This window comes from Alternaria dauci, chromosome 8, assembly GCF_042100115.1.
Source record: "Alternaria dauci strain A2016 chromosome 8, whole genome shotgun sequence".
In the NCBI taxonomy this organism is placed as follows: Eukaryota; Fungi; Ascomycota; class Dothideomycetes; order Pleosporales; family Pleosporaceae; genus Alternaria; species Alternaria dauci.
The window spans coordinates 1,827,245-1,849,401 of NC_091279.1; the positions used below are offsets into that span (position 1 = coordinate 1,827,245).

Genomic DNA, 22,157 nt, shown 5'->3' on the forward strand with positions numbered 1-22,157 from the left:
TGACGATGGACGACTTTGATTCTCGTATATCTTTTGTATTTTCTTATCTTTGACATCGGGCGGAAGCCCATATATGCTCCAAGCGAGCGCAACGAAGGCGTCGGTGGAGTTTTGATAATTTTACTACGACTTGGGTGGAGGAGAGGCCGGACCAACGGCACACTGGATTGGACGATGGGGACGATATATGAAGTAACGCGTCTATGATAGACGAAATCAATGAACTAGTACACTGTGTACAATATGGTATGTCTATGCGTGATGCCACCCCTGTGAGAGTCAGCGGCTGCGACTGCTCCTTCTACGGCGATAGAACGACGACTTCCGGTGAGGACACTTCTTAGCGCTCGCGGCTCGCAGCAAGCTTCTTTCCCATTCAACTTGCTAGCCACCAACCGTTCACAGATACCAAACACAAGCACTCGCATTTAGCCCAACCATTGGCGTTGGGGATCCCTACCAGCATGCACCACAAAGATACACCACCCGTTGCGGCAAGGCTGCGCGCTGCCCCGCGTCTTGGCAGCCTCTCAGCTGTTGCCTTCCTGAGCGTGACGAGATGAACTCGATTACGGCTCCGTCTGGTTGCTACCTGGAGATTGGCGCATAAACTTAAGCTTCGAAGGAAGCGAAGACGTATATCTGGAGCTATTTCGATCAAATGGTAAGTTATAGACGTGTCACTTCGTTTGCTTTTAAGAGCCGGGATAGTCAAGAACGTTCATGACGGACATCTCATCGTCAATGTAAGTTTCCACTTCTGACCAGAGCCTGGGTATGCCAAGAGCAACTTTTGTCATCGCGGATGGTTCATTTTGGCAGGGATCAGGTAAGCCATCAACTTCTGTATCTTCTGAAGATTTATCATCTCCAAATGCCAAAGCATTTCCGAAGTTCTTTGAGGTTGAAGATGAGTGGGACGATGCGGTATCTTGTCGTTCGGACTAAACACATGATGCGAACGCCTGATACAAATGTAGATGCATTGGCAGCGTCTCACTCGAGTTATCTGGGAGAGAGAAATGACATATGAGGAAATCTACCCACGGAGCTATACTCCAACAGATGACCTTTTGAGGTCATTGGAAATCCATTCCACCGCTGGCACACTGTGGTAAACATGCATTCTGGCCTGGAGTTAACCTATGACCGTCCTCTGAAACGAGGTTGAATCTTACCACATCTTCATCCAGGCTCAAGTCCTTTCCAAAGCTGTTGTGCTAGTGGTCTTGACTTTTCACCTTCATCTAGCAACGCCGTTTGTCGTTCGCTCACCGCACCACCCGGGCTGTTGACAAACGCCGGCTATACGTTTGACCGGCAGCAGTAAATGCTACATCACACAGGATTACTCTTCTGTACGCAGAGACACTGCCAGAACCGCAAGCTGATCATGCCGGACTTTACGAAGTTGCCGTTGCAGAAGAAGTAAATTTGTCATTACACATCTTGCGCGTTCGCCACTAATAGAGCCAGGGCCGACGACATCAAGCTCGAAGAGCTCCTCACAAGACTGCACCGGAACGATCCCGTCACGCCATCGTTAGTCACGACAATTGCGAAACATGCGTCGCTCCTCAGTGACAGCATTTGTGCCGACTACCATACGCTGAATACTATACTTCTCCGACACGAAGCTACGATACGAAAGCGATGGATCAAGAGGTCTTCTGCTCAGCGTCGGAATATTTTGCTAGAAGCATGGCCGGGTATGCCAGAGAAGCATCGTCCAGACTATGCTGAACTTCTCGATATATTCAGCAAGTCTCGGGATCCAGCGACCCTCAAGAAAGCCTTGACCGCTCAAGACAAGGAAGTGTTGCCTTCAGGTTCTAAGATGTGGCCTTTCATAAATATGGAGGACCTGTTGAAGCCAAAGAGTCTACTAATATTCCTCAATGCTCGTGGTCGAAACGTACCCTTGACCTTTGCACCCATTGAGGAGGAGTTCAGTCCGCTGGCACAGATGTCACCGTGCGGCCCCGAACCGGAACTCAAGAAGTACCTACTCCAGTTCTCCAACGACCCGAATCCCACAGTCTATGGACGGGTCAGCCCTGTCACCAAGCCCATAAACAAGTACGTTCCCGATAAGAATGGCTATGAATACTGTCCTCGGGTTGGTCTGCATACCCTCTATATACAACAGCGGATCCTGAAATTCTTGGTCGCATGCAGTAAGCTCATTTTGCACGACTACACTGACGACCTGCTGCTGCATGGTCCTATCCAAGTCGAGCCGCCATCTACCGACCTCGACATCGGAGGCGATATCGGACACATGACGTTCGCTGACGCACTTGTTATCTCACCCTACCGGAACCGAGGGTCCATTGATTTTACCAGGCTACGTGCATACTTCAACGCTCTGCGCACGAACGCAAGAGACCATATCCTAGCACTACGCGAGGACCCTTCTTACTTTGCGGAAGTCTTCATCGATATTTCCGAGCATAGCATGAAGATGGCGCGCGATGCGAAGGGGCAAGTCCATCCAGCTTTAGGCAGCACCGAATTTCTCATGGTGAAAGCACGAGAGCTCGTCATTGAGGCATACACTATGTTCGTCGCCTGGCAAGAGCTATATCAAATCGTGGACCAGCTGGCAGAAACCTCCCCGGAAGATTCCAAAGACCGCTTCTCGTCTCTTATGAGCGAGCTCAACTGCAGGGCACACAATACATCAAGGCTGTTGTATCGCATGCTTTCTGCGTATGCTGCTTGCGCACCTAACACACGGAAGTTCTTTTATCGTATAGACGACTCAGAAACCGTTGGGAGTGTCGTTCTCATACCGTCGAGAATTAAAAGCTTCGAGGAATTCTGTGCAGTTTCCTCACTCTTGTGTTTCGCACCAGCATCAAATGCTACTCTCTCGGATACAAACGTATACCATCTGCTGGATGATATGGCTACGCTGTTTAGGTCTAGTAACTCTGCAAAAAACTTGATGTCTACTCGTGTCTCGGAGCTCTTTACTCAAACGTCTGTGGTTGGAGAGTGCATTATGCAGCACTCAGTGTGGAGCGATACGCCACAGGCCTACGAAATTGACAAGAACGCACCACACTCTCACAACGAAGAGTTCCTCGATTGGCTATATCACCTGGATCATTGTCGGCTTCCAGTACATGCCGTCAATCCTTTTCGTGGTAAGCTGGCGTATCCTGCCCACAAAGTCCGTAACAGGAGCAACGTTCAGAGTATGCGTACGGCTGAAGCGAACCTCGATAGATTCTGGGAATGTGTTGACACGTTCTACGAGGAGAAGACGGGAGTCTCACAGCATGAAGCAATTCGTCAATGTATCTTGGAAGGCGGACAGATGCAGCGCACACCGCCCTGGGAGGAACCTTTGGATATGAGACCCAAGTCGGCGGAGAACCCGGCGTATGTCTACCAACCCTTCTCAAGGATCTTCCACAACAAGGCTATGCAGATCACAGGAGCGTTTGATCGGCTAGCGATCGAAGAGAAGATCAAACCGAAGACGAGAGGCATTACAACTGTGCCCATGATCGATGAGCCTGGCGACCATGCCCCGGCCGCTAGCGAAGGAACGTCTCAGCAGACCTTCACCTTGGACAAGCGTGCTTATCGGACAATGAAAGCACTGTTTCACGTTACTCTGTCCGAAACCGAAGACTTCCCCAAGGCCATCAAATGGGACGAGTTCAAACGCGCTATGGTACGCATCGGCTTTGCTGCGGAGAAGCTACAAGGTTCCGCTTGGCAGTTCACGCCTGGCGAATCTCTTGATGTCGATCGTGGCATTCACTTCCATGAACCACATCCTGACAGCGACATTCCGTACATCATGGCAAGACGGTTTGGACGGAGGCTTGAGCGGGTGTATGGCTGGCGAAGCGAGATGTTTAGATTATCTTGAATAGGAGATACGTTGGTGGAGCAGGAAACATGGTAAAGATTACATGCTGGCTACTGTTTCCAGCGCTCAATGCTGGTATGAGACGACTTGAAAGACTCGATGTTATGAAGGGATTGCCAAGTATTTACCCTGTTCTGCTGCCAGATGTCAAAGATACCAAGTAGATACACTGTCACTAGCAGCGTCCGACATTAATGTCGCAAATGTTTGGTGACATCGCCTGCTAATTCATCAGTCCGCGGTCATCTTTCAGTTCAATTGGCTATATGCTTTCCAACAGTCATCCCAATCTTCCAGGATACATCGCGTCCAAGGACACGACGCTACCTCTAGCACTTTCGACGTCGTCTTTTCTCGCCATGGTGAGTGCGACTGGCGAAACAAAAGCTGTAGTATCTTTTGATAGCCGCCACTCGATTGGTACGTTGCGCTGCATGTCCTCCACCTCTGACATCTGACTGGGTATCGGATTTCTCGTATACATCTGGCAACCCAGATTTGACGGAAGTGGGGCGACTGAACTACCAGACTGCGTACGATCTTGGATGACACGGACAATCTGGCTAAGGACTGCGAACTCAACCTTGAGTTTGAAGCTGTATACAAGAGATTTGAAGGTTGTCTGTATCATATAGAGATCCAGAAACTCTGTCGTGAGCAAAGCAATATCCAGTATCAGGAGGAGAACATTCATTGCAACCAGTTGCCACATCCACTTCCTGGTTTTACCGTCGAAAATGACACGCATTAGCTTGCGGGTCTCTAGCAGATAAACGCAGGATATGAATATCTCCTGCATAGTGAAAAGGGTCATTTGGATCTTCTCCATGACTACGTAGCCGCGTGTGTATGCCTCCGGGTGCTTGGTGTATTGCCGTAGATTCAGCGTTATGGTGGGAACACACAGACATATTGCCGAAACAACGATCATCCAGAAGATGAAACGCAGGAGCTTAAGGTTCGGCGAGATCAAGTAAAGGCGGGAGTACAGTACGACGGATTGCCCGGGAACCATCAAGATCCACCCAAGCGTAAGAAGGGTATTGTAAAGGTAGGGGTTGTGCGCAACGTTGTTTTGTTTCATCCATGCTCCTGTAGACTTTGTTAGCCAAGGTGTTCTCGACTTTGGAAGCTAACCATACCAGTCGCGTAAGGTACAATACTGATGGCATTGACTACAAGACTCCAGAAGTACAAGCCGGAGTACCTCCTGAAGATGACGAAGACGAGGATGAGTAGTTCGATCGAATTGTACCACGCAATAGCTGTGAACGCGGTCATTGCTCGGGGAAGTACGCGGTTCGCGCCGTATATGTCGAAGTTGGCGCCGGTGATGCCGTTGGTACTGGTCATGTTCGCCATGTCGTTGAAGTTGCTGTATGACTGAACTCAAACACTCATGTTGCACACTGGGGACGTCGCATTATACTACGAAGATGCATATTTCCAGTAATTTTGTGGTCTGCACGGCTTATGCGATGTAGTGGTGACCGGGGTAACATAAGCATGTGTAAGCGTAGTGTCCGACGTCAAATCCAGTATAGCGTCATCGCGTATCGCTATTTCCGTACTACATGTTGTCATGTATGGTCGCCAACATTAGATGGACCAGAATCAACACACAAACTAGTTCTGTCTGTCGGAGTACGGGGTCATGTAGGTATCGTGCTGCGCCAACTGACATATCGCTGTAGGTGCTGCGGGGAGATGGAGGGGACCCCGGCCAGGCCATACAGCTGGCCCCAATCGCTATGCTTAGCCTTCTCGCATCGCAGTATACGGAGTATCGTACCCCTTCTGAGTGATAGAACAATCGACTGAGATTCTCCGTTGGAAGGCGGAACGTTCTACAGCGCTATGCGTTTAATGATAATTGTGGTTGGGGAGTAGAGTGCGGTAGTGAAGCACATAACGCGCGCCGACTAGGAAAGAATCTCGCAAGCGGCTATACGTTGCCGATGGTTTGCGTTGTAGGCTGGTGGAAATTGAGATGAAGAAATGGGCGACAGACGCGACGCGACGCGCGACAACACCCCGGCCTGATTACTCAGATATGATGTCATGCTCGGATTAAAGCAAAGACGACGCGTCCTTCCTAGCCACGCTCTTTCGAACATCTTTTGCGTAACGAAGCTATCTCTGCATCTCATCATTCATTACCAAAATTTTGCTGTCAACAGCATTGGAGTGACAGGACTCATCTTGGCGAACTGACAACAAATCAGGCGCGGTGTCTCATGGCGTGTATCATGAGATGGCGAGAGAACAAGCGGATGGCGATTGAAGATACCCTCACGGGTGGCGAGTGAAATGAGACTCAAACGGCACTACAGGTGCCCAACTGGATGTATAGGCTCCGATACTTACGGCAAGAGCCGGCTGTCAGAGCCCTCTCAAGGTAACACTTTCACCAGCGTCTGAGCAGAAATATCTCTCCGATGTATCATCTATCTCGTTGCTCTTTGTTGAATCTGTCCTGTTCATGTGGTTCCTTCGTTTTGCGTTCTAAATTTTGGGATGCTCCTTCGCATTTCGCCATACCGAAGAAGTGGGCCGACAGCAATATCATGTTCCCAACGGTCTGACGGGCTATGGCTACACGACATCTCTTCTTTCTGTTGCAATGACGTTCCTTTCTGTTTCAAGGGGCTTTCCAGTTGATGGAATGATACAGTCGTTGAGTGTCGTTCATTTGCGAAGTGACTGATGTGTTATATGGCTTGGCATTATGACCGTTTCTCCTTCACTTTCACTTTCACTCTCACTTTCTGGAGCCTTATTGACCGCTTTCGTGACGTCGTAATCTCGCTTCGCATTTGCGATTCTCTATTTTTCATGACAAAGCCAGAGCTTTTGCTCGAGACCTCTCATCAACTTCTACCCCACCTCTGCAGTGCGCCAGCAGTACGCAGCAACCAACTCCAGCCCAGTCAACCACGATCATACCCAGCAACTTCGATAACCTACCGCTATAATGGCGAGTCACGATCAGCCTATCGAAGTCGAGGAATTGAAGCGACAGTTCTTCGCCCATTGCCTACGCCCTCGCCTAGAAGCCGAGTTCCAGCAACAGGTCGCGATCTATGCTCAACAGTTTGGCGACGTATCTGTAGACCACGCTCGTCGCATTTTCATAGAGAATGTCAATGCCTTCTTGCGGAGCCTCCAGAGTCTCTCCCATTCCTCATCTCCCTCACGACCCTATGCAGCTCCGAAAATTGCATTGAGAGTGGCAATCGGCGCCGCATCTCAAGACAGCCTCCAGAGCAACCTTCGCATAAATCCTGCCGCGATACTCCGCCAAGCCCTATCCTCCCCCGATCTGCTTCAGCTTCTTCAGCGTCGGCGCGGCACCCCTTCAAAATGTCTGCCATTGCAACATGTCACGATATGTCCTATCGTTGACAAAGCAAGGAGCGTTGGCCGTGCGACTCGCGTCGGGATGGCGTTCGAAAAGATGATCCGTGTCGCCATGAAAACCTTTAGCTATCGATTCAGTAACACGAGGTTCGGAAAGCTATTGACGCACCAATACGCCCGCCACATGCTCGGTCTCATTCTTGAGCGCGAGTGTGCGAACTTCGGACCCACTTCCGCCTTTGCTGATCGAGCGCATCTCTACAAGTTGCGACTCCAAGACCTTACTCACTACCTCGTCAAAATCTGTCACTGCAAGCAAGACATAGCCGAGTTTGTCCACAACTTTTGTATGCCCACTGTCTTTGACACAAGCCACTCGAATATGTTTATTCGACAGGACAACATGGGCATCAGTATCCACGCCGCGCACAGTACGAGCACTGTAGCCTCCCCAAGTACCGTTGCTGCTTCAGCATCCGCCACTCAGATCGCTGAACCCAAGCCGGATGTCCCGAGACAGGCTTCTGCTACCTCAGAGTTCGGATCTGACACGGCACCTACCTCGCAGACATCAGTACCAGTGGCATCAAGCATGGATGTGTTGCAGCATACAAAACCGGTGCAGCCAGCACAAATTGTGACAAACACACATGCTGTGAGCTCCAGTTTCCAGGCTCAGCCTATCCAAACACAAGTGACACAGCTGGGGTGCGACACAGCACCCAGCGTCAACACTAACGAGCCGTCCGCCATCCATGCAGGCTTCCCGCAGAGTGATGCAATGGAAGATTGCACTCCAGAACCCACTCGTGGCGAGCAAGTCAGCACTACGGATTCACAGGCATCGCTTCCTCAAGCTATGAACGGGGTAGAGACCTCGTACGCTTCTAGTCATGGTATCAACACCGGACATGATGAGATAGATGACGTCCAGCACACGAACCAAGCGACTGTCGTTGCTTCCACTTCCAATATTGTGCAAAGCGAAAACCAGAACATGCCCGATGCGCCTCCGCTCGCGAATGTCACAGTCGGATCGAGTGGAGCTCCATCCAGTACTACTGTTGGCGAAACAAAGGATCAGGACATGCCTGACGTGCCTCCACCAGTGCACTCCACACCCAGGCTTGCTACTCAATCGAACCTAGCTTCGCCTACCACTGTTCATATGAACCTACCTCCCCTTGCTACTGTCCAACCGAACTTAGCTCCACCTACTACTGTTGCCACGGACACCAAGGATGAGGATATGACGGATATGCTTCAGCCAGCGCAGTCTACACTCGGGTCCGGTCACCAGGTTTCTGAAGCTCCCACCATCACGGTCATACCGGTTTTTGTTCGATCCGAGCGATCTACTTCCACACTCCCTTCGGCTCCTCCGGCATTTCCATCTTCGGTCATGCAACCTTTGGCTCCTCCTCCAACATTTTCATCTCCGTTTATGCAAACTTCGGCGGCTTCATCACTGTCTAGTTCGACCAGTGCTGAAAGCACTATCCAGTCACGGGCGAAGTCGAAGGCGCAGTCAAACCCGCACAACCATTGGTCTAATGGCAAGGCCCACGCTCTACTCTTGGAGGTCCCTGAACTTCATCGCGCTCTCCAACAAGCTCTTCCAAACACGGACGGTCAAGGACCTAGGGGTCAGTTTCGGAACGAGATTCTTGACTGCATTGACAAAGCGGAATCTGCAGCTGAGCTGGCTCGTCATATTGACCACGCAATGCGAAATCGCCTGTTGACCAATGCGGAATTCAACAAGCTTACAAGACATGCACAAGAAGGACAACACGCTAGGCGGCGGGAGGCGCAAGAGAACACTGCCATACAGAACATGGACAGTGCGCCGCAGGCAAACAAGCCGACTGGTCTATCTCAGACCGCTGATGATGGTACTGCACAGTCAGGCATCTCCGTCCCATTACTTCGCTCATCGCAAGCCGCGTCCGATATCATTGCGCAGCCCACCAACCTCTCCGCTCCTCCTCAGAAGGGCAACGCCAGCGGTGCATTATCGTCAGGCCCTCCCGCAAAGACAGAATCGGCAGCATCGGACCCACAATCGAGCAGAGAGGAACTGACTAGATTGCTGATTGAAGCGCAAAGAAAGATGACGAACAAGAAAGATCACGCCTGGTCTTTGTTCGCGGGCATGTTCGACTACTCATGGCGGAATCCGTCAGACAACGACGTCGTGCTAGATTATGTTATCAAACACCCCAGGTTCCAGGGTCTCGACAGCAGCAACCACAAGAGGGTTAATATCCAATGGACTATCGATATAGTCAGGAACATGGTCGCCGACGAAGCACCATCCAGCTGCGAACTCTTGGTCTGGACATGCAACGAAGCATTAAACGCTCAAGACGTCAAAGTCGAGATTGAGATTCCCGGTTCGTACGCAAACTGCAAAGACCGTCAGAGAGAACTTGGGCCGCTCTTCAAACTCATCTCTAATACGAACTTTCGACTCATGAGGGAAGTCTACCCGAGCGGTTGCCTGACGTGGGACGAGATGAAGGATCTTGCGATGACACAAGAGCTTGATTACTTCAACGGCAAGAAACCTGGAACCTACGTCCATACATGAGGAGTCTGAAGGAGCACTGGCACAACAAGGACAACATGAAGCAGCTCATTGTTGACCGAATTGCTGCTCAGAGCATGGCGACTGGTGAAGAAAATACACCCGGCCTCACAGGTTCGTCAAAATCCAAGCGCAACATCACAGAGATCTCTCTCGATCACGACAAGGTTTCGAAAGAGAAAGATGTTCCGGAATCCAACGGCCCAGTTTCGAAGCGCTTTCGAGACGCACCCACCGAACAAGAAGAACGCGCCGCGATAAAGGAGAAGAAGGGGCGTAGAGCTGAGGACTCTGGTGATGGCGAGCGGATGAAGAGGAGTCGTGAGTGATTTGGGGCGGAAGTGGGGTTTGGAGTGGGTTGTGTTTTTTTTTGTGAGCGTTCCTGTTTTTCTTGTGATCCACATGGCACACATTTGTGTCATTGGTTCAGTTTCTAGTTCCCGCGTAGCATTCTACCGGGATACTATTGTACTGTTTAGCGTTTAGTTAGAGATACCCATACAGATACATAATTCTTACTGAGACCCTCATTACGGTCCAGGATGCCAACTAAGTACTACACAAATTCTCCAAGTGTTGACGGGGTTGATACGAAGACTATGTAGTCATCAACCCACCAATTCATCCCTCTTGTCTTGTGAACCTTCATAGAACTTGTGTATGTAGGGCCTCGCACTGCGTACGTTGATCATAATGCGTTCTTCGAGAACTTCCTGAAGTCATAACGCCGAGTGGGAAAATATGCGATAACGTATGGAGGGAAAGATTTCTCCAAAAAGTGGTATTGAACAATGCAAGTATTTGTGGTACTGACCGAACGCCAGGCATGCTGTGCTGGGAATAAGAAACGGTTCCGAATATACATTACTAGCAGGTATGACTCTAGCTAACGGCATGGCCTGTGGGACCTTGGGAAGTGTCTGCAAAAGGTTAGCTCCCAACCCGAAAATGCTCGTATCTCGATCAGAATACTTACAGTCCATAGTTACAAAAGCGCGGTCCACCTCATTCAAGCCTTCTAGACAGTATTGCAGCGTCTCAGCAATGTCGTGACATTTGTTCAACGGTGTGTCCTCTTTCATAAGCACATCAATCTCCACACAGACGCCATCACCCGCGTGGTAGCACTTGAGGCTCTTGAAACCCTCAACGAGGGGCGAGAAGCGGTACGCCATGTACATCATCTTGCGCTCCACGCGGTCACTGGCTGCCTCACCGGTTAGGCGAGTGACATTCTCAAAACAAGTGCAAGCCCAGTCATAGATGATATATAGCGAAAGGCATGCTGCGCCAAGAGGATCGAGCCACCAGACGCCGACGTGGCCGCCGATGAGAGGGAAAAGAAGGGAGAGTGTGTTGAAATAAACGTCTGTGCTCATTAGCAGATATACCCAGTTGACGGAATATATGATCGTACCCGTTTTGCAGTCTTGGGCCAGGGCCTGTACTTGTGTTGTCTTGACCCTTGCGCACCCAATCCAGATAGTGCCCTTGACGACGATTGTAGCTACCATGGCGAAGATAGCCGCGGGCGGCAACTGGGAAACGCTGTGGTCGCCGCTTGGCAGGAGCTTCTTGACTGATTCTTGCAGAATCTGGAGGAACGATATGACCATGATGATAGAGAAGACCAGAATTCCGATGGGTTCAAGGCGTCGTCGGCCGATAGGAAACTTTTTTCGTAGACTCTGCAGACGCCAGCCCACGAGCTTGTTGGTAGTCCAGATAATGATGGTGCATAGCAAGTCAAGTGCCGAATCGACAAGAGACGCAATTAGCGACAAAGAGTTGGACCAAATGGCTGCTATACCCTTGGCTGCGAGCAGAAGAACGTTTACAATGACATTGATCTGGAAATCGTCAGCTGTGGCCACATCTGTCGTCTTTAGACCTTACATTTATCGCCCACCTTGCGTGTTTGGCAGATTTCGCTCGTCGGTCGCGCTCTTCTTCCGGGAGAAAAGGTTCCAGTTCCTCTCCGCTAATGCCCAACGGTCCACGATCTTCTGCTACTCCGTCGCCATCAGTATCCCGTGGATTCATACTATCGACAATGTCATCGGCGAGCGAAGAAACAACCATGTCTACTTCTGCCCAGTCGTCCAAGCGCGAATTCTGCTCTTGGTAGAAGCCGCGTACTTTCTTGTTCTTGATGGATTTGAGCTGAAGAACGAATGTTAGCATCGTTGCAAGGAGATGGTTTAGTTGGAACATACGCTCTCATCGCTCTTCCTGTAAACTTCGAGCGCTTCGTGGTCGATATTATCGATCAACTTCTTTTTCATCTCGTTGGCGCGGTTGTCCTTCACAGTTCGGTCGATCGCATCGCGAAACCGTTTCTTTGGTTTAACAGGATTGATACCTCCATATCCGCTTTCCAGATCGACACGCCGGTACTTGTTGAATTCGTTGGGGTTGCCTCTGCTGTGAATATCGCCGTTGCTGTTGTGGCTATTGAGAATGTTGCGTCTGGTTCCGACCATAGCTGGGTGATTTTCGAAGCTTTTGGGACACCTAAAGGGTATCGTTGCAAGGTTCGAGAAGGGAAGAGATTGTAGACAAGGACTGACAAGAAAACCAAGCTTACTAGAAGGAAGACGCGACGTGCTGTCAAATCATGGCAGCCAAGATTCCGAGAAATGGACGACGCCAATGCGTAATAGCGTTGGAGAGCGCATCATAAACTGGAGACACCTTGCCCTATATGGCAGTGTCCCTGCATCAAAAGGATATTCTCGGTGGTCTGCGTCAAATGTCGCTGAATGGATGCTATGACATCACCTCTCTAGCGTCGTGCAGTGGACGCGATCCTGGCGCCTCCGCGTCAACCATCGATTTCATCGCCTTGGCAGGTACCGTCGCGGCACATCACCCCGCAAAATCGGGCAAGCTCCGATCGATCGATTTAGGCCGTTGGCTTGCTCGTTCAATGCCAATAGGGTTGCTATGTGAACAGCAATAAGGACCACAGAATGGTGTGCGACGCGGTGAGGTGATGCGATGACATCATGTCTAAAACCGGGTGGCCTCTCATCACCAACGCCGTTGGAACACATTCCGGCCACCGCCATGTGCCGCTTAGCCGAAAGGGCCGAACCAAGCGTCCGGTATACTTACCTGGGATCAACCATCGACGAGTCACAAGATGGACATCCGATCTCATCTTCGTCAGTTTTCGGCTCGAATTGAGTTTTAAAATCTCACCCGACCAATGCCCCTCTCGATTGTCATCGGCATTCTGCCGAAGAGGCAGGGTCATTTACCGGTCACGTGAGACACCTTCGGTCTGTTTGTAATCAACCCAAAGAGGACCCAGATCATGATGCCTTCCCATCGGTAACACTGTATCGATATCAAGATGCAACGATCTCCTGTCTTAGTCGGGAGATGACGACTCAGATGCTGCGATGAGGCGCTTCGTTTGAGCCGCTTTACATAAGCAGCCCCGCAACTACCGGATGAAATACCTACCCGAGCTGACCTTCAGGCCTGGATGGGAGAAGGAAAGCTCGCCAAGTTGTGCTTAAGGCGCGCCGAGGGACAACAAACAAAACCACGCACGTCTGCTACCACGCGTTGTTACCCCGAGCGCCAGCATCCATCCATCATGGCAACACCAGCAGCACGCGTCGGCCGCCCGAACAACAATGCGCTACTGGCTGTAATGGCAGTTTTGGCCGGGATCGGGTTGTACACAATGCGCATTGCGACTGCTCAAAACGACGTTCCCGTTGGCTTCTTGGACGCAGCTGCGTCGGGTACTCTGCCTAACGGCGTGGCCCTCAAGAAGCACTATACAGGTCTCCGTATTCTGGACGAAGGACTGTCCTTCTTGGTTACTGCGTTCTTGTATGGGCCCACGGGATGGAGCGAGACCTTCTACTGGCAACAGCTTCATTTCCTCTTCCAGATCACGCCTGTTCTTGCGGTGCATGGTGTCGAGGCATACCGTGGGCGAAATCAGAATAGTTGGATAAAATAGTAAGTGAGCCATCAAAGGAGGTTTGGTGAAACTTGATGCATGCCACTGACAATATGAAGTATTTCTATCTGGGCCTTCATCTACCAGAATGTGGGAGGTGCTATGATAATAACCCTCTGGTGGCTCGCCTTCCATCGCATCTCAAGCCCCAAATCATACTTTCAGACCGGACGCACAGTCCCGTTGCCTTATGCGCGGGCCATCCTCCCAGGAATTCTCCTATTCTACGTCATTCCTACTATTGCATTGTTTGTTCCCGGCCTGAACTTGGACACGATGCAAAACCTTCTCGCATTCTGGCAGTTTACACCTATTTTCGCCAACATCCCGCTGTGGTTCGTTTCTCTCTCAGGTTCCTCAACCGCCATCACCACGAAAAACAAAAGTGCGGATATTCGAAGTCTTAAGATTCTCTACGCTTTTGCTTTTGCTGTCTCTACAGCGGCACACTGGTTCGCTATCCGCGGTATCTCCCTATCTGACAATCCCGATGTGACTTACGCCCGCGTGTTCATCCCCAGTACCTACACATGGAAGAATGGACTAGACTGGGGCGTCCTTTTCATCTTTCAGTGGGACTGGCTCATCATTGGATCAACGTACATCATTTCATCTTGGGTCGCTATATGCGATGTACAGCGGATGAAGAACGGAGAAGCCACACTCGAAAACATCTTTGAGAGTTTTCTAGTCATTGCAGCGGTAACGGTCATGGGCGGACCGGGCGCGACACTTGCTGCCGTTTGGTTCTGGCGAGAAGGCAAAATGGCAGAGATTGAGAATGCATCGGGAGAGAGAAAGATGCAGTGAACATTGAGGGCGTAGGTACATTCCGATCACGGATTATCAGCAAGAACGTGTAAGTGTACAACATTATCTATAAAAGAAATGTATATGCTGCCTATAGCTATTGACCAGGCAAGCTAGCATCACGAAAACGTGCATAGTATATGGACTGGGCAATGGGATTGGGAGATTATACCTTCTGGCCGCATGTGATCACGGATAAGATGTTCGATAAACGGCATGGCAGAAGGTATCTCAAGAAACTGATGAAACCGTGGGGGAATTGAGATCAAGTTATGTACGCATTGTTAGACTTGAGATATCTTTTGAACTTGTAATGTCCTGTTTTACGCGCCGTCTTCAAGGTTGTGCTAATAGTGTAGCATATCTCTCCTTCACGTCTCCCAACAACGGTGACTCCAACAGCTTTTCCCAGTCCTCTTTCAGAATGTTCTCCAAGGTGGTAACGCCCAGTTCAACAAGAATCCTGGTCTCCTCCTCATTCGACCATTTGACTCTAGTGGGCCAGAACGCAATATGGACTGCCCAGTGCACAACCATCCTTGTCAACCACGCTTTGCCAAGCGTCTCTGTCTGCTCCCGAGCTGCCAAATAGGCGTTCAAGAATGCACTTAGCAAGCCCCTACCGCCACGAAAGCGGTCAAGAAGGAATGCTTCGGCAGCGAACTGACCGACGTCGGTTGCACTGGTACCACGGCGCACCAGCTCCCAATCCACAACCGTTAACTCGACCGGCTCTTGTTCAGAGTCCCGCACGAGAATATTGCCAGGCCAAAAGTCGCCGTGGCAGATGCACTCATCATCTATCGCGACTAAGCTCCCGAATCTCTCATTGATAAGGTCAGCCAGCTCAGGGTCGTAACCAGATTGCGTCAGCGCCTCGTGCAGTCCGTTGTAAGGATACCGGTATATGTTGATCGCAATGGGATTATTGTTGGTGCCTTTGTCTTGGTCCGGGGAAGCGAGCGTAAGATTTTTCGCGGATAAATGCAGTGCAACAAGCCATCTTCCAAGCTGCTTGCCAATGTGTGGCATGTTGAGCTTCAGGTCCACATAAGCGTCCTTCAAGTTACGACTACCGCCATCTTCGATTTCGAGCAGCTTGTTGATCTCGTCGTAGCTGAACAGCCGCACTGTGTGTACGTTCGACCCGGAAAGAGTTGCGGCTAAAGGGCTCTCGGAAGAAGATAGAGTCTGCAAGATTTGTGCCTCGTAGTCCATACGCGCGGGATCGAATGCAAAGTCTTTGTTGCTATGCAAGTAGGGTTCTGCGTGTTTTAAGATACGCGTCGAGTCATCATTTTTCGTGACGCGATAGACATAGTTCGCAGTGCCTCCTGAGAGTAGTTGTATGCTGGTTGGTGTGAATCGATGTGCTTCCAGGTGTGCTCTGAGACCCTGCTCGTTGGTAAGGTCGTGGGAAGACATGCTGGTTAGAAGCTGGTGAGCAACTGCTACAGACAAGCCTACTACGTCGCCTTTTGTAAACAACGGCCGCGTCGTGACTTCTTCCTTGACTCATGACAGATACGTCAGTCGGTGAAGCTGTACGCGGTAGTAACATGATTCCATATGAGTCATTTGCCAAGAGCTGAGCAGTGAAGGAACACAGAGGCACTGCCATTGGAAGTTGATAGCATTGGTGCTCAGTACGCTAGGCCGAAAGCGGAATAACAATCGCCCCCACCCCCTGAGGCACCGATTCTACCCCGCTCCAGGACAATACATCTGTCAAACTTACATCTGTCAATGCTACATGAGCGCATACCGGAGACTGTCAGTAGCCCCATCTTTGGCGCAATATGTCGATATCTTGATCAAACTTCCGGCCGTTGGCCTTTCGCTCACGGTACAGCGGTGACTCCGACGAACCCAGCGAACCAAAGCCCTACACAATCAGCCGTTCCCCAAAGTTCAACCCCAATGATCATCACGATACAGTAGGCCTCCACCGAGACCGAGAAAGCGACCTTACACTCTTGTGGTTGGCCTTTCGCTGCGCTTTACTCGGTTACGCGTTCTCTACCACTGACCGGCATCCACTCAACACGAAACCGCTTTTGGAGTCGCGATGAATACACTCTATCCCACACAACTGTCCAGCAGTCAAATCCGCCTCTTACACATACTACCCTCTGAGTCCCCAGAGTCCCCAGTCTCGTGTGAGCTTCGGCAGTACGAGATCGACGATATTCCTGCATACGAAGCACTCTCTTACTGCTGGGGCGACTCGGCTGAACGGCGTGAGATAGTTTGTAATGGTGTAACACACTCGGTCACGACGAGCCTGCGTGATGCGCTTGTTAGGTTGCGACTGAAAAATGAGGCTCGAGTTGTCTGGGCAGATGCATTATGCATTGCACAGTCTGATGAAGAAGAGAAGAGCTCTCAGGTACGCCGCATGGATTCGATCTTTCATCGCGCTGAACGCGTCGTCATCTGGCTGGGTCACGTCAAAAATGAGCATGCTTTGGATATCAAGCGTCTGTTCGATTCCCTGATATGCGTCTATGCCTTTGATGACAATCCCGACGACTTCTTTTCCGATTGGCGTATCCCAAATATAGATGCAGTCTTCGGCGGATTGCTACCATGGAAAGCGCTCTCTCTTTTCTTCAGCAGCCCTTGGTTCCGTCGGGTGTGGTGTATACAAGAGATGAGACTAGCCTCTGATTCAATATTCTACTGGGGAACTGAGGAACTTCCGAGTCACGTTGCCGTCCGCTTAGCCGCATGGACGATGGATGGCTGCCAAGACGAGATACGACACTCGCCCTATATAATTTCCGAAAAATACGCTTGGCGTATGAACGGTCCAATGAGTCCAGACAAATGTTGCATTCTTTCAGCTCTGAAAACCTACAGAGCTTGGGAAGTTACAGATCCTCGAGACAAGATCTATGGCATTCTTGGCTTGATGGAACTTCGTAAGGAGAGACATATCATCGAAATCAATTACGAGAAGTCAGTTCAGGATGTCTATCACGATTTGGCGACTGCGGTCATAGGATGGACAGGCGATCTCGCCCTTTTTGCCCATGTACATCATGGTGAGGACTATGAAGATGGACTAAGATACAAATCTTGGATCCCTCAATGGGACCAGTCCCTACATTTGCCGACTTCTCAGATAGGACAAATTTTGTACCCCTCTTCCATACCACATGGGACATATAATACGATAACTCCGCCCGCAGGCACCACACAACCTCATGGCCGACTATTAACGGTATCTGGTGTGACTCATCAAACAGTCTCGTGTACAGGACCGCCGATGCAGAGGTTTTTTTACGTCTTGGCGAGAGCCTTCGAACATGAGAGCATAGCCTTGGAAAGCTATCCGCAACGGATCCTTCTCGAGTACTGGCGCGAGAATGTGTCCGAGGGATCACCTTTAGGCCATGATCTGAGTCCTGGAATGATATCGATGGCACGGACCTTGACCACAGGAGTGGTACTTGAAGCCGGAATGCTGTATGAGCATGCAGACGAAGACGCGATAGCAGCATATTCCCGAGGCTTCTTGGCTTATATTCGCCTCCTCCACTCGATTGGCGACCATGAGAGCCGAGGCAACTTGACGAGAGAAAATTTGAACGAGCAAGGCCATGCTTGGGAGCCGTTTGAATGTGTCATGTCAACGTGTTGCTATCGACGAAAATTCTTTCGTACCAGAAACGGCTCACTAGGCCTCGGACCTGCTTGTTTGCGGGAGGACGACATGATTGTGGTTCTAGAAGGGGCATATAACCCTTGTGCGCTGCGACCAATGGGCGACAACTACCTGCTATTAGGTGATGTGTACATGGATGAGATTATGCACGGAGAGCTCATCAGAGAGATTGAAGATGGAAAAAAAGAACGTCAGTATTTCTGCCTCACCTAGAAAATTGCGCAAAGGAATTACTGCCGGTGCTGTTCCATTACTGTCGCCATATAGACTTCACCACCCTCAACGAAATTTCCTCCGCCAATACCAAACTCCAAGAGGCGCGCCTTGTCCCTCCGCGCGACTAATCGCCTAAACGCATAGACATCATTATATTCAGGCATTTTCCCGCTCACTGGAAGGATCTGCTTTGCCCGCGGTACATCTATCGCTTCTCTACAATCATGCCTAATCCGTATAAGCATTCGGTCGGCGAACTGTCCGTGCGACTGGATAATTTCTACCGCACACGATGACAGGGATTGCAGTCATGATTGAGGCATGTGCGACACTATCGAGGTTGAGTGAACCTGGTCTGGAAAGGTGCGTGGGATGTTTTGAACACTGACCAATTGAAGCGAAAGATTCGAACGCCTAGCCTTCTTGTCTCGTTCTTATACTAAATTGAACCGCGCATTCTCCTCTATCATCATTGTTATCCATCAACTACTGCGCTTTATCCGCAACAGTTTCCAGTACCAGACAACCCTCAGTGCTTGCGCAAATACAAAACCACCCATCCCAACAGCCTGTACACAGCAACGATGACCAGAAGATACCCCACATACTTCCCCATGTTCCCCGTCCCAAACCCATAGACGCCTAAAACTGCTTTACCGTCCACCAAACACTGATCCTGCAGCGCACTCGGATACATGCACTGACATCCACCACCCTCTAGCCTCTCACAAGCATAGCTCCTCTTCCCAAACTCATTGACCATCATCCCACGGAATACATACGCCTGATAATCAATATAATGAAAGACGTACCTCCAAAACACATTGAGCGTACCCGGCTGCACCATGAACCCATTAACACACATCCAAAGCCCATTCGCAAACGCCGTCGCCGCAAGCGCAACCACAAAAATAGGAATAAGGCTCGACAGCAACACAACCAACGACTCTGCAGCCAACAGATCCAGAAACAGCCACAGCACCCACATCCAAAACCCTTCGGCACTCGGCCTGAAACCCGCTAGCCAGTAACTCACTACGCTGAACAGCACGGTAATCAGGAAAAGATATGGAATTCCCACGATGAAATTGGCTAGCATGAACGATGTAGGCCCGTATAGCCCGTTTGCGCGTTCTTTGGAGTAGATGGCGAGGTCTTCGAGGTACGCGGGGATGTACGCGACGGCCATGAAGGACATGAAGGCGCCGCCGAAGAAGATGGCGTTGGTGAAGGCTTGGATGTTGGATTGGGTGGGGGAAAGTCGTAGCCAGACTGTGCCCATCATGATGGCGAGGCCGAGATACATGGCTATGCGGATGCCGTAGGCGACGATGTCGCGGTGCGATTTTATGAATGAGCGGTGGACTAGGGGTAAGAGCGTTGAGAAGGGAGAGACGCGGGAGCCAGAAGAAGTGGATTGGGAGGATCTGGGGGGACTGGCAGGCGTTATGGCGGCGGTACGAAGGTTTGCGGATAGTGTTGCTGCGGCGGGGGACGTAGCCCAGGAAGTGTGGAGATGGGCGAGGCGTTGCGATGCGGCGGTGTTGTCTTGGGAGAAATCAGTGTTGATCAAGTCGATAACAAACTCGGCTGGATTGGTGTACAACGGCATCTTTTGAGAATCATATTAGCTGTCGTCTTCGTAGCGCAGCACCATGTACACTCACCTTATATCCCAACCCCTCAAACCACTCTTTAACTCCCTCAACCTCCCCGTTATAAACACACTTCCCCCTACTCAACAACATCAACTTGTCAAACAACCCAAAAGTCGCAGTACTCGGCTGATGAATCGACGCAATCACCAAGATCTTATACTTCTTCGCAATACCCTGTACAAACTTGATGACTTCATAGCTAGCCGCAGAATCCAGTCCACTTGTCGGTTCGTCAAGAAAGAGTATCCTAGGAGAAGTGATAAGTTGACTGGCAACGCTGACACGTCTTTTCTGACCGCCAGACACGCCTTTGCGGATTGGCGTTCCGATCAGGGTATCGGCTTGGGCGGTGAGGCCAAAGGAGGAGAGGAGAGAAGATATGAGGGCCTTGCGGGAAGATGCTGGAATGGAACTTGGGAGTGCGAGTTCAGCGGCAAAGTAGAGCGTTTCGCGGACAGTGAGGGAGCCGATTAGGGCGTCTTCCTGCTCGACGTAGGAACTCATTTTGCGAAATGACGATAGTGTTGTTGGGGCGCCATTGATGCGGAGGGTTTGTCGGATGTTGGCATTGGGAATTGCGGCGCGATGGGCGAGGATGTTAAGAAGGGTGGTTTTTCCAGAGCCACTGACATTGCTTCGTTAGATGGCTCTTTATAGTCTGAGCGAGGATATTGTGAACGTACCTTGGACCCATCAGGGCCATTACCTCGCCTGCCTCAACCATGCCGCTAACGTTGGAAAGGAGACCAATTGGCTGTTTTGATATCCTGTCTTTGACTGTGACTGTTACATCTTCCCAACTGAAGCTTTTAACTTCCTCGTTGCGTAGATGCGCATAGTCTGAGCCTGTATTGCCTTTCTCAACGTCTGCCATGATGCTTGACGATGACATGATTGAGGAATCAAGCCTGAGTAATATGCTTCGTGGAGTCCGCTACACGGCCAAAGTGACCTGTCTGGAAAAGGGTCGCAAGACCAGCGGTATGTATTGAATAATACAAGAGTACAGGGATAATTAGTAGGGAGGTAGGAGTGAAACCGCAGTCACAATTTTCGACGAACTGCCTCTTTAAGAAGAGGTTCAAGGCGAGACGGGATGAAAAATGTCAAGACCATACAAAGACAGCTCCTAGATATGAGCAAAAGTAAGGGGGCCAGAAACCCTACCTCTATCTCCTTCCCAAGCATTCAGAATACATAGTCCCCGATGATTCATAGCATCATGTAGTCCCCGACGGTCCGATCTCTCTGTCATCGGCGAATATTCACCGGAAGGGGTGGCCTTATTCACAAAGCCAGGCTGCTGAAGTCCAATGCGGAGATTGTTCTAGCCTATGAAGCTCAGGTTCAAAGATCAGTAAGCACTCCATTCCAATCAATTCTTCGTATAATCATATTCAGCCAACGATCTCGGTATGATGATTCTACGATGTGCTGTCGCGCCGCTTGGCGTAAGGCGGCCGGGAGGTGATATGCAGCTTACTTCCCCGTTATTGGTTTCTGGAACACAACCTGGAGAAACCATGTCCGAGTAAAGCTACACGACACCGGTCTTCGGGGTCTCCATAGGAATGATGTTTAAAAGCATAGTATAGTATCGCACCCACTTCTATTCCAGTTCTGGTCAGCGCGGCCCAGCAAACCCGACATTCCAAGTCCCCGAGACGTGGCGATCCGGACCAGATAGCGGTGGAAAGTCTCGAAACTGCTCATCATGCAATATCGGATCAGCGAATTTGCTGTCCACCTGTCGTGGGGTGCGCAGCTGAAGCTCGATCCGGCGATCTAGCTGCGTCGCTTGCATCTTCCACCCCTGCCATCTCGCCGACGTCGTGGAGGGCACGGACGCCGCCTGGTGCAACCTCGCCGACTGCATTTGAGGCTGAAGATGCACGTTGCAGCTACACGAAAAAAAAAAATCAGCAGATGAGAGGCGCATGTGGCGGCTGATGTCAAACACCCTTCCATTTCGTTCAACACAA

General features: G+C 50.5%; 7 protein-coding genes across 7 annotated transcripts; 3 read left to right on the forward strand and 4 right to left on the reverse strand.

Annotated features, from left to right (window-relative positions):
• Positions 1–1,393: 1,393 nt before the first annotated feature.
• Positions 1,394–3,889, forward strand: ACET3X_008554 (uncharacterized protein; the record flags this gene model as incomplete). Its single annotated transcript, XM_069454740.1, has 2 exons — positions 1,394–1,428; positions 1,477–3,889. The coding sequence occupies 2 exons, from the start codon at positions 1,394–1,396 to the stop codon at positions 3,887–3,889; spliced, it is 2,448 nt and encodes an 815-aa protein (XP_069304156.1).
• A 280-nt stretch (positions 3,890–4,169) lies between these two features.
• On the reverse strand, positions 4,170–5,242 carry ACET3X_008555 (uncharacterized protein; the record flags this gene model as incomplete). The annotated part of the gene is made up of 2 exons (XM_069454741.1): positions 4,170–4,981; positions 5,032–5,242. 2 exons carry the CDS (start codon positions 5,240–5,242, stop codon positions 4,170–4,172), a joined length of 1,023 nt encoding a protein of 340 aa, XP_069304157.1.
• Positions 5,243–6,863: 1,621 nt separating this feature from the next.
• On the forward strand, positions 6,864–9,842 carry ACET3X_008556 (uncharacterized protein; the record flags this gene model as incomplete). The annotated part of the gene is made up of 1 exon (XM_069454742.1): positions 6,864–9,842. One exon carries the CDS (start codon positions 6,864–6,866, stop codon positions 9,840–9,842), a length of 2,979 nt encoding a protein of 992 aa, XP_069304158.1.
• An 879-nt stretch (positions 9,843–10,721) lies between these two features.
• On the reverse strand, positions 10,722–12,322 carry ACET3X_008557 (uncharacterized protein; the record flags this gene model as incomplete). The annotated part of the gene is made up of 5 exons (XM_069454743.1): positions 10,722–10,759; positions 10,816–11,208; positions 11,257–11,689; positions 11,736–12,002; positions 12,056–12,322. 5 exons carry the CDS (start codon positions 12,320–12,322, stop codon positions 10,722–10,724), a joined length of 1,398 nt encoding a protein of 465 aa, XP_069304159.1.
• Positions 12,323–13,446: 1,124 nt separating this feature from the next.
• Positions 13,447–14,631, forward strand: ACET3X_008558 (uncharacterized protein; the record flags this gene model as incomplete). Its single annotated transcript, XM_069454744.1, has 2 exons — positions 13,447–13,820; positions 13,881–14,631. 2 exons carry the CDS (start codon positions 13,447–13,449, stop codon positions 14,629–14,631), a joined length of 1,125 nt encoding a protein of 374 aa, XP_069304160.1.
• Positions 14,632–14,967: 336 nt separating this feature from the next.
• ACET3X_008559 (uncharacterized protein) lies at positions 14,968–16,056 on the reverse strand (the record flags this gene model as incomplete). The annotated part of the gene is made up of 1 exon (XM_069454745.1): positions 14,968–16,056. The coding sequence occupies one exon, from the start codon at positions 16,054–16,056 to the stop codon at positions 14,968–14,970; it is 1,089 nt and encodes a 362-aa protein (XP_069304161.1).
• Positions 16,057–18,825: 2,769 nt separating this feature from the next.
• On the reverse strand, positions 18,826–21,067 carry ACET3X_008560 (uncharacterized protein; the record flags this gene model as incomplete). The annotated part of the gene is made up of 6 exons (XM_069454746.1): positions 18,826–18,848; positions 18,907–18,931; positions 19,554–20,129; positions 20,185–20,516; positions 20,589–20,800; positions 20,859–21,067. The coding sequence occupies 6 exons, from the start codon at positions 21,065–21,067 to the stop codon at positions 18,826–18,828; spliced, it is 1,377 nt and encodes a 458-aa protein (XP_069304162.1).
• Positions 21,068–22,157: the final 1,090 nt, after the last annotated feature.